Genomic DNA, 11535 nt, shown 5'->3' with positions numbered 1-11535 from the left:
TTGTTACGCCAGACCCGCCGGCCCGTCGTGCTTTGTCAAAAGTTAACCGATCGTTCGTCCTTGATAGGGATGTTGTTTCCGTTCCGTGCTCTGGAAAATTCCGACCCCTCCCGAAATGGATTGGCGGAGCGGAGCCGATTACAGGCTGAGCACGAATTTTCACGGCCATCGAGAACGTGTCTTTAGTAATAAGCTATCACCGGATATACCGGACCGGACCGGACCGGATAGCACATTAGAGAGGGTTAGGCAATCGAAATGTATCAAATTTAGAGCCCCGGGTGGGCTTAGCACGCCCGATGGTCCCTGAATTATCGTCGAGGAGTCCAACTAGACAACTCCGAGTTAAGTAGCACAAGTTCACAACGCGAGGCTCCGAATACAAAATAGGCCGTCGCCACCACAGTGCTGCCTCAACACCTTCGCCGAGTCGCGGTTTGAGTTTTCGCTTTCGGTGGCACGCTCGATCCCACGGGGAAACCATGGGGGAAATTGAATTAGTGTCCTTTGGCGAGCCGTTATGGGGCTTCCTTGGGCTTTCGCGGTGACCACCGGCACCGGTCACCGGTCAGTAGACGTTGGAGTTTCGCGGGAAGCAGTCGAGCCTTCCAAGGACCACAGAGGTATATCCGCCGAGCAGCACCATTGAAGCAAAGTGTTGAGTTCAATCCTCTGTTCGAATTATGGTGAACGTTCAATAAACGGAGAAAAATTCGCGAGTTTTACTGTTCTTTGACCGAATTTAGTGAGAAAAGTGTAGCAATATATTAAACATCTCGTAAGTGTCCTTTTGGAGAGAAGGTTCTCAGTTTCGTGTGGGGCCTATTTTAAAGCCACAGCCCCTGTCCGTTAAATGGAATTATGCGAGAGGTGGCGCCAGTGTGTGATGCAAGATGCTTGCCGTTGAGTGTGGGGAAAATCAATACCCTAACAGGATTAGCCGTTTCGTTCGGAAAACCTTCAAGAATTCGTTGGCTGCACCGTAACGAGGGAGCGGCCGTGAGCGATTTACGCAACAGTGCCGTGCCGCACGAGAAGGATCCACGAACCAGCATACCAAAGCCCTGAATCGACGCCGTTCATTAAACTTCTGTAGTTGCAAAATCTTTTAGCCCAGAATTATGGTCTTTAGGGGTCCGCAATAAAAGTTAAAATGAAACCATTAGTCACTCGCCTCGCTGGTGAATCAATCAAATTCCATTTTGCCGAGTGGTTGTTTCGAGCACTTTGCACCGCAAATGACTAACCGTTCGATTCGAGGCAGACATTCCTTCGATAAAACCGCTCCTACGGAGTAGCTCCCCGGGGGGACGAAGACGCAACGTTTGCAACGTTTTCCCCGAGGGGTTGCGGTTTGCTGGCCGAATACCGACACCGACCTAGTTGCCTGCTCCCATGGGCCAGCCTTGGCCCGGACATTCCGAGCGTCTTACCGGCGACTTTGGATTCCTCGCGAAACCGCAAAACGACCGCTCGCCAGCGGGTGCGCATTCGGAATGGAGGCCAAATCGGGTGATTAAAGTTTATAAAATTCCTTCGACTCAATCATTGATTGATCGAGGATCTGGGCGCCCGGTGCCTTTGCTTTGGCGTGATACGCGACACTTTCCACTCAAGTGGAGCGGAAGCCTCATTCCGCAACGGGAGTAGAGTCAACGTCGTTTTCTAGACGTGTCTTCCGCATTCCGATTCGAAACTCGCTGCTTCGATTACAGATTGATAGGCGGACCTTATTGGGGGGAGATCATCGGCTTGCAATTACAGGCGGCTAGTGCACAGTGTCATCGCGAAAGTAATCTCAAAAATAGTGAACACCCGGGTGTGAGGATGGCTACGCTGCGCATCGAAACGTTGCCCGAGCCAGGCAATCGGTACATCCTCGCCGAACTGATCGGCAGTGGAGTGTGCGCCAAGGTGTACCGAGCCACGGACACGCAGGCCGGCAACAAGAATGTGGCGATCAAGGTGCAAAAGTTTGCGGGAGAAATGAAGACGGCCATCCAGGAGGAGTTTCGTATATTGCGCGATCATGCGAAGCATCCGAATCTGCTCGACTTCTACGGTGTCTACCGGAAGAAGTGCCCGGGCGGGGAGTGTGACGAAATTTGGTTCGTGCTGGAGTACTGTGACTACGGGCCGGTAGTCGACGTTGTCCGGAGGCTGTTTGTGGGCAATCGGCGCGCCAATGAGATGCAGTTGGCGTACATTTTGCGTGAAGTGTCCAAGGCGCTGCTGTATTTGCACGGGAAAATGCACATCGTCCACCGGGACGTCCGAGGTAACAATATCCTGTTGACGCGCGATGGGGAGGTTAAGCTGTGCGATTACGGGTTGGCACGGGACACGAAGTCAACGCTCGGGAAGCGAGGAACCTGTATCGGATCGCCCTGCTGGATGGCACCGGAGGTCGTGACCAGCTCGAAGAGTGGTAAGTTGTCTCGGCCCAGAATGGCTGATCGGTGATCCATAACGGAGGTGTTCTCCTTGGGGCAGATAAGGACGTGTACGATAACCGGTCGGATGTGTGGGCACTGGGCATAACGGCGATCGAGCTGGGCGATGGTAAGCCACCGTTTGCCGATATGCACGCCACACGGGCCATGTTCCAGATCGTCCGAAATCCACCGCCGACGCTGTACCGCCAGTCGAACTGGAGCCAGGAGTTTAACGATTTCATTGCCGAGTGTCTCGAGAAAAACCCCGACCACCGGCCGTTCGTGATGGAGATCGTAGAGCACCCGTTTCTGACGCAGGTCCCCGAGAACGACTACCATGTGAGTGTCCGCCAGGGGGTTGGCTTACGCGCAGGAAGTAACGTCCTTTCGGGGTCTCTAGTTGAGTCAGGAGCTTAAAATGATGGCGGACTCCGTTCGGCACATTCAGCTGCCGCGGAAGGAAGAAGTGTCCGTGGATCGTGGGGTGCTCAAGATGGAGGACCAGCGCACGGAGAAGCTGCACGTCGAGGATCTGGCCGCTCTGGAGCAACTATCGGAGGAGATGATTCTGGAGGAAATTTCCCAACGCTATCGGAACGGCAAGACGTACACGTTCGTCGGTGACGTACTCGTGTCGCTGAACCCCAACGAAACCATCCCGGAGTACGTGCGTGGCGTAAGTTGGAGTACGCGGGGTGGCTCAAAAAAATAGTCCTGCTGAAAAGTTGTCGCAATCTTTCTCGCAGTTCCACTCGAAGTACATGTTCAAATCACGCTCGGATAGCGAACCACACATTTTCGCCATCGCCGACAGCGCCTATCAGGATATGCTGCACCACGAGGAACCCCAGCACATCATCCTGGCCGGCGAGAGTTACTCGGGCAAGACGACCAACTTGAAGCTGCTGATGAAGCATCTGGGCGTGCTGGGCGAAGGCAATCCGGGAGTGTATGAGCGGATCGTCAACGGCTACAAAGCGCTTTGTGCCCTAACGAACTCCGGCACCCCGATTAATCCCAACTCAACCCGCAGTATCATGCAAGTCCAGATGACGTTCGGTTCGAGCGGAAAACTTTCCGGCTGTGTGTTTTGGGTGTATCTACTCGAAAAGCTGCGCATTTCCTCCACAAACATGTAAGCGAGTAGTAGTGATAGTAGTTGGTTTAATTATTGAATAGCCATATTAACAATGATTAAGCATCATTGGTGTTTATTTTCCTTGTTATACTTACGATTATTTGTGGCGTTGCTGTTTGATAGTTTTGTTTGTGTTCTTATCGTGTGGGAAAATCCTGCGACAAAAAAAAAGATTTTGCAAGCATCTAAGCGAAGACACGAACCGCCAATAGATGGCACTTTTCCAACTGAAAAAATTCAGTTACAGCGTATGACTAATGTTCGTCGTCAATTTTCATCGAGGAAGACTTTACTTTATTTAACCAAAAATCGAAAGATATTAAAAATTTAAAAAAAGATTGCACTATTCACTTGAACATCTAATATTTCACTTCAACAGGAATCACTCGAATTTCCACATTTTCTACTACTTCTACGACACGATGGACGCGGAGGAACGCTTGAAGGACTTCTCGCTGGAACCGGGCCGCAACTATCGCTATCTGCGTATCGCCGAGGCGATGAGCTCGGACAAGCTGAAGTACTGCCGGGACGATGTCGAGGGCAATGTGCGCTCGTTCAAGGAGTTTGAGCAGCAGCTGCTGGCGCTCGAGTTGTCACAGAACATTCTCGACACGATCTACCGCACGCTGGCGGCCATTCTGATCCTGGGCGAGATACGTTTCCGCGAGTCGGAAGGCGTGACGGAGCTGGAAGATTTCGAGGTGGTCGGCAAGATCGCCCGGCTGTTGCAGCTGGACGAGAAGAAGTTCCAGTGGGCTTTGCTGAACTACTGTGTCATAGTGCGTGGTTCGGCGGAACGGCGTCGACATTCGCCCGACGAGGCACGGGATGCTCGCGATGTCCTGGCGGCCACCATCTACTGCCGGCTCGTGGATTGGATCACGAACACCATCAACCAGAAGCTATCCTTCGGGCGGGCCATCTAGTGAGTAGCTGGACTTGCGTAGGTTCCTCCGAAGGCGTTCTTATTCCCGGTTTCCGATCCGCAGTGGCGATAAGCACTCCGTAACGGTTACGGACCACTTTGGATTCGAATGCTTCCACCGGAATCACATCGACCAGTTGGTGGTTAACTCGTTGAACGAACAGATGCAGTATCTTTACAATCAGCGCATTTTTGTTTTCGAAATGATCGAAATGGTAAGATGGGGGGGGCGGGGGATGATGGCTTTGGTCCGATTGAACACGTTTTTCGATCCGCAGGAAGAGGAACAAGTTCCGATGGCGTCGTTGCACTACTACGACAACAAGCTGGCCGTGGACCACATCCTCACGAAGCCGAAGGGTTTGTTCAGCTACATCGACGACGCAAGCCGCGGTCGGCACGGTCAGAACTACATCATCGACTCGATCCACTCGCACAAGAGCCCGTTCGTGAAGCGAGCGAGTGGCCACGAGTTTACCGTCGCCCATTACACGGGCCGGGTGACGTATGATGCGCGGGATATGGCCGACAAGAACCGTGACTTCATTCCGCCGGAAATGGTCGAGACACTGCGGGCGTCGGAGGAACCGATCATCAAGATCATGTTCTCGAATCAACTCTCGCGGACCGGCAATCTGACGATGGCGGCCGAGGAAGCGCTCGGGGTACCGTCGGAGAAGGCGAACAAGCGGAAGCGCTGGGGTGCCGCGCTGGTGGCGGAAAAGAGTAAGGCCAAAAAGATGAACACCCTGTCGAAGGGCATGTACTCGCAGGTGCACAAGCTGCGCACGATCGCCTGCGTGTTCCGGGCGACCAGCCTGGAGCTGATCAAGTCCCTGTCGATCGGTCCGAACAGTGGCGGAACGCACTTTGTGCGGTGCGTCCGGGCGGACCTGGAGTACAAGGAGAAGGGCTACGCGACCGAGATGATCCGGCAGCAGGTGCGAGCGATGGCCGTGCTCGATACGGCCCGGGCCCGCCAGAAGGGCTTCTCGCACCGGATCCCGTTCCAGGAGTTTCTCCGCCGGTACCAGTTCCTGGCGTTCGATTTCGACGAAAACGTGGAGATGACCCGCGACAACTGCCGACTGTTGTTGATCCGCCTGAAGCTGGAGGGTTGGGTGATCGGCAAGACGAAGGTGTTCCTGAAGTACTACAACGTCGAGTATCTGCAGCGCCTGTACGAGACGCAGGTGAAGAAAATCGTCAAGATCCAGTCGATGATGCGCGCGTTTCTGGCCAAGCGGACGGTCGCCACGAAGTTGAAGCAGATCCACCGGGAGTCAGGTTCGATTTGGTTTCGTCACTTTTAGGTCCTCGTCCATTCTTAATTAAATGTCACGTTGGTTACAGTTCGCAAACGGGAAGCTGCTGCCGGAGCGGAGGCCAAGGACGAAGCCGCACTGAAGATTCAGTCCGCGTTCCGGGGTCATCTAGCGCGGAAGAAGTACCGTCCGCTGATCAACGAGAGGACCGGTAAGCTGGACGCCGAAACGGCCTCCTTTCTGCAACCGTTCGCGTACCGTTGGCGGAAGAAGTCTATGTATCAGGTGTTGCTACACTATCGTGCAGCTCGTTATCAGGATCTGGTCAACGTATCGCAGCAGGTACGCGGCCATACGGAACCCCCATCTCCACAAGGGACTAATTCGGATTCCCCAAAAAGGTTCACATCTACAATCAGCGTGTTGTGGCCGGGTTCGCCACCAACAGTAACTGCATCATGCTGGAGAAGATCGACCCGAACCAGCGCAATCCGGCGCTGCTCGGACCGCACAAGCCTGCGGTGTGGAAGCTCCGGTTCCGGTTCGACGATATCCCGTTTTTCGACACCACGTTCATGTGCGACCCGTCGACGGCGTCCTACATCTACACCGGAAACGACTCGGACGGCGAGGACTGGGACGCCCCGTTGAGGCGCAGGAAAAACCTGTCGTCCGAAATCACCCAGTCGGCACAGCGTGGCTTGCGGTCGGAGGGCGGTGGACACGCAGATCACTCCCTGGCCGACGAACCGTTCCACCGGGATCCGAGTCTACCGATCAAGAGGTGAGACTGTCGCGTATAGATTGTCAACCGACATTCCAACGGCGGGTTATTCTTTTCTTTCCAAGACTTTCTCCACATGGAATAATGATGGAACCCAAGATCGGCAACCGTGCCCGGTCACCGGTCCACTCGCCGGTGACGTCATCGGTTTACTCGCCCGTACCGTACACACGCCAGACTGTCGACGACATTCGGAGCAAGTTCAGCGCGGCCAGCCTAGATGAGGTCGGTGGCGGAGGCTCAACCAAAACGGCCGTCTATAAGAAGCGTCCGGCACCGAGAGTCCCTCCATTGCCGGAACCGGAACCACCAGCGATCGGTGAGTATCCAGCGAAGGCGGCAAAGAAGCGCCAGGCTCCGCAGCCACAAGCCGGCAGACCGATCACCCCGACGAAGATTGATCCCATTCGCGAGATGGAGCTGATCGGCAAGAAGAACACAGATGAGGTATGCCGAGGGGTTGGGATTTACGGCGGTAGACTTAACGTTGGATTCCTTCACAGAACGAAAATTCGGACGATGAGCCACCGTTCAACTTCCAAGGGATGCTGCGCAAGACCAACTACAACCGGGCGTCGATGAAGCGCTCCGCCGATGGGCTATCGTTCACCAGCACCAGCATCGACTTCGAGGACACTAACAACAACACTGGCCACAGCTTCTACCCAGCGGCCAGCGGTGAGTTTAGCCGCAAGGAACCATCGAACTCGAACGTCGTTTACCAGAGCAAACGGAGCACGGAACGACCCAAGTCCTGCCAGGGCACGGAGAACGGTACCAGTGGCACTAGCAGCCGGGACAGTAGCTCCCCGACCGCCCGGAAGCTGTCCCTGGCGCAGGACACCATCATGCTGAACGACCAGTACGCCGGAACGTCGCGCAGCCGATCGGTGACCCCGCAGGACGAGAACCAGAACCCGCTGACGGGCACCGGTGGTGGGTTCATCGCCGAGGAGATCGTCCCCGGCATCATCGTCGAGGCGGAGTATGTGGAGGAGTTTTAGGTGGCCCTCCGGCACCCGGCGGTTTCTATGTAGTAGTGTGTTTCCTAGTGTTTCGTTGGCTTTCCCGTTAATCCCGAGTGGCCGAGTAAATAAAGGCATATAGACCATTCGACTTCAGATTCGACTCTCCGGTCATAATTTATTGCGTTAGAACATGTGGGCGTCGTATTCTTCCTCTTAAGTGGTGTGTGAGCTATCCGCGGCACTTTCAATCGATCAACGGCTTTACATTACAAGAAACTTTATAAGGATGCGCCCCGGACGAGGGACGTCCAGCTGATGGCGCCGATAGTCGCGGAGAGAGTAACAGTGTTCAACCGGTGCAGTGTCATTTGTCCGTTTCCTCAGCCCTTTCCGAGTGCGTTGCCCTCGGAAGTTGGTTTTATTAGTCCGCCCCTCCATCATGTAGAGGGGAAGGTTGCTTGCTATACATCGAAAAAACATAAGCAGCCGAAACCCGACCACCGAGTCCCGGCTGACCGAGCGGTCACAGAGCTCCGGTTTACTGTGTGCTGAAAGTGAGCGGGAATTCGTTGCGCTGCTGGTTCATGGCCGACTTTTGGAGCAGGATCTCCCGGTTAGCTTCCTGGATCGCTTCCCAGAGCTTCGCTTCGGACATGATCTGCCGCAGCAGGTCCTCGACCGCCGGCTCGGTGTTCAGATCCAGCAGACTGGTGACGGACTCCTCGTTCGGGTCGAAGTCACCGTTGAGCCGCTCCTTTTTGCCGTGCTCCATGTTCTGCAGGTGCCGCTGTAGCAGTGCGGCCGCCGCCGCCGATGTCGTCGTCGACGGTGGACTTGCGGCCGTCGATCGCTTCTTGCCGCAACCGGTGAACGCATTGCAGAATGGTCTTTTCTGTAGCTCACTGTTGTACTGCCGATACGCCCGAGCTTGCTGGTTTTTGGGGCAGAATGCAGAGCAGGAGAGCGTCAGCTTTTTGGGAACGTCACCCATCGAGTCACCGGTCACTTACCCGATCGACGACACCACATTCCAGCACCTGTAGCACGCAGACCAGTGCCACCAGTGCGGGCAACAATTTAGCCGACGTCCGTTGTGTCATTTTGGCTGAAAAAAATACAAAAAGGGGCATAAAAATGTCATCGGCTTCGGCACAGGGACTCGCGCTTCAATTACGAAATCTGCACTGGCCGAGCGGCCCGCTAACCTTGACCGAGTGTTGAATGGCTTCGGGCTGCGGCTGCCCGATGCACTTCAAATGCCAAGCCCACTGGCCACTCAGGGGATTATCTGGCGGCATAAACGGTTGCATAAACGGCTTCCTCTCGGTGTTTCGGTTCGGCCACATGCCACAGGGTGCGTGGTGGGGAGGAAGGAACCGACAAGCAGACCCTCCTCATGGAGGCGCACGGTAGCAGCCATGCTGTTACGGTAAAGTGGCATGAAAACGTGCACACGCATCCCGCAGCGAGGTTCCGATTGCAATAACATGTAAGCAAAACGGAGCTACACGGCAAAAAGGTGTCATATGGATCGGTTATAGGACGATAAGTTAGATAGCGGGGAAAGATTCATTATCCTAATATGCTTATTCAAATACTACCTTATTAATAGTAGTAATATTATAGAAAACAGGAATCAAATCCTGATCCTTTAAGCAACGGTTCTCACTTCAATTGTAGTCTAATTTTCTATTTTGCAAAATATACATTCACTCCAACTTGTTGGTAATGTTTTAAGGGAGTCACTGATAGACCAACAATCGGAACAATACTCCCGTAATACATTTCACAAGCAAGCATTGCGTGTCCTGGGCAGACAATGGATTGTTTCCTTACAACAAGTCCATTCCGATCTTTTCACATGCAAAATCGCACGACCCGGAACCGAGACAAGCACGCGGAAGGACACGTTTTCCCATTTTCCCGTCTTCCGGCATACTCACCGGAAGCTTGACGAAGGATGTGTTCACGCACGCACGGCCTGGGGAGGAACTCAAACTTGCTGTCACTACCGTTTGGAAGTGTCTTATTTTTTCACAATACCCTTTTATCGATAAGTTCGAAACGGAGTCACCAGAAACGGGTTCACTTTCTGCTAAACGTTGCACTAAAGCACTGTTCCAGCGGTGGCAACGGAAGTGCAACGTGCTCGGGTGTTGCCTAATCTTCGCTAACTGAAAATCCATCTCGCAGCGGATGTGCTTTTATATAGCGCTCAGGCCGCAGCATCGGAGGAGGGCTCCTCGGGAAGAGGGCGGGCTGGGTCGACCTCCCACGGTGCGTTTTTCTTGTAAATAATCGCCCGAGAGCGAAATGTGTGTATTGTTACATAAATGCACATGATTTTTGCATAAAATCCTCGTTTCCGGCACTGGTGCTTTGGCGGTTCCAGTCTCACATTTCCGTTCCGTTCGGTTTTGAATTTTGGTTTTGGATCGACGGGCTGATTGACGGATTACGGCGGTCAGTGAGTGGCCCCATCGGTATGGGCGGTAGTTAAACAAATAGCCACCACTGCGCGGGACATGGACCCGCTAGGGTCGTTTGACATCATCCGGCGGGTAAGGCATGCCGTTTTGATGGTCCAGATCAACACTTCCCGTGCCTTCCGGAAAAAAAGCTCGTAATGAGAAAACCGCAAAAATCGTTTTAAAAATGATGGCGTCCAGCGCAGCATCCGGTGGCTCGGCATCCGGTTGGACACTGGATGGTCGCGTTAAGTAGCTGGACTAACTGGCCATTGCGGGGTTAGGCGACGGCCGTCGTGAATCGGCGACGGAAGTGACATTTCTTGTAGCGAAAACAGCAAGCGCCACGCAAATGGAGCAGCCATCCGTCGCCGGCCCGACATGCTTCTGACGCGTGATATTTAGAAAAAGGAGGCCGGCCGGCCGGTGGGTGGCATACTCACCTACTGAACTTTTATGTGCCACCGCTGCCCCTACATTGGACCGCGCTCGGAACGGATTCTTTCCGGCAGCGAAGCCCTTTTTGGCGCGTTGGCGGTGTTGGCGCGTTATGTAATTGCACTCCTCCTCGGTGAGCAGTGCATCGGTTAATGCAGTGTGCGATACAGTTATTCAACAATCACTTAATTACGGGGATTCCTGCATGAGTGGAGTGGTGCCGAATGCCCTTCGAGCCGGGAGCATAACTTTCTACGCGACCCCGGTTCGAAATGTTGGCAGTTTATGTACGGCTTTTCCTCGACGACACGGAATCAGATTGTTTTTACGACTGCTAATTGCGGTTCGTTTTTGTAATACCGTAATCCGCATATTTCATTGATGCCACAACAATCGGTAATCGTTCGTTTTTTTACGGCATCGTAACATTATTTATTGCCTTTCGAGCAAATGATTAACGGTCCTCAAAATCCCCGTTCGTATTTTGTTTGTGGTCTTTTCTAATCTCATTATGGTGCCTTTGACACAGAGGAAACAAAAAATTTGTTTCAAATGCGTTACATTTCTTCAATGCTATTAACAAATGTACTATTTTTGTTAATTTCGGTTTGATATTTATGCGAATAGAATGAACACGATGATGGCTGTAGGAACGAGCGTGATCCCTTCAAGGTTCGTGCATTTTAATTTTACCACAAAGAGGTCATTGGAATTTATTACATTCAGAATGGCATGAATCCAGGAACGATGGGATTCAGAATAATGTGGTGCTTTTTGGTTCTCGTCGTGCCCTGTTGCGACGATAGTTGAAGCAAAGAGCTTCTTTCCACATTAAGTGCAGAGGTAGGTCTGTTGGAAAAGGGTAAGCGAATCATAAATTCCAATGTTCGTGTAAAAAATGTGACAAAAATCATGTTAAATTAGTTGAACTAGATTTTCGGAACTGTCGGATCTGAAAGAAATCGTGTGGAGCTCGTGTTTGGCAGAAGATTGAATCTAACAATAAGAATAATGTGAAGCTGTCGACGAAGAATGGAGCACCACAAATGCGCTTATTTTGGGCCATTTCCTCAACAATTTCTACTCGACCAACCTGTCTTAATGAAAGGTA

At 52.8% G+C, this 11535-nt stretch overlaps 2 protein-coding genes across 2 annotated transcripts; one reads left to right on the top strand and one right to left on the bottom strand.

Moving 5' to 3' along the window:
* The first annotated feature begins 628 nt into the window (after positions 1 to 628).
* On the top strand, positions 629 to 7663 carry LOC131212638 (neither inactivation nor afterpotential protein C). Its single transcript, XM_058206574.1, has 13 exons — positions 629 to 778; positions 1716 to 2428; positions 2494 to 2774; positions 2836 to 3111; positions 3182 to 3570; positions 3953 to 4501; positions 4566 to 4716; positions 4780 to 5205; positions 5242 to 5788; positions 5882 to 6108; positions 6168 to 6550; positions 6616 to 6997; positions 7054 to 7663. Exons 2-13 carry the CDS (start codon positions 1828 to 1830, stop codon positions 7552 to 7554), a joined length of 4713 nt encoding a protein of 1570 aa, XP_058062557.1. The 5' UTR covers positions 629 to 778; positions 1716 to 1827; the 3' UTR covers positions 7555 to 7663.
* Positions 7664 to 7715: 52 nt separating this feature from the next.
* Positions 7716 to 9636, bottom strand: LOC131208860 (cardioactive peptide). Its single transcript, XM_058201771.1, has 3 exons — positions 9462 to 9636; positions 8529 to 8623; positions 7716 to 8449 (listed from the first exon to the last, which is right to left on the bottom strand). The coding sequence occupies exons 2-3, from the start codon at positions 8616 to 8618 to the stop codon at positions 8057 to 8059; spliced, it is 483 nt and encodes a 160-aa protein (XP_058057754.1). The 5' UTR covers positions 8619 to 8623; positions 9462 to 9636; the 3' UTR covers positions 7716 to 8056.
* Between the last annotated feature and the right edge of the window lie 1899 nt (positions 9637 to 11535).

The sequence above is a fragment of the Anopheles bellator genome, chromosome 2, assembly GCF_943735745.2.
Source record: "Anopheles bellator chromosome 2, idAnoBellAS_SP24_06.2, whole genome shotgun sequence".
NCBI classification, from domain to species: Eukaryota; Metazoa; Arthropoda; class Insecta; order Diptera; family Culicidae; genus Anopheles; species Anopheles bellator.
Note: the sequence above shows the minus strand (reverse complement) of the source record. Positions and strands in the feature narration are given on the sequence as shown.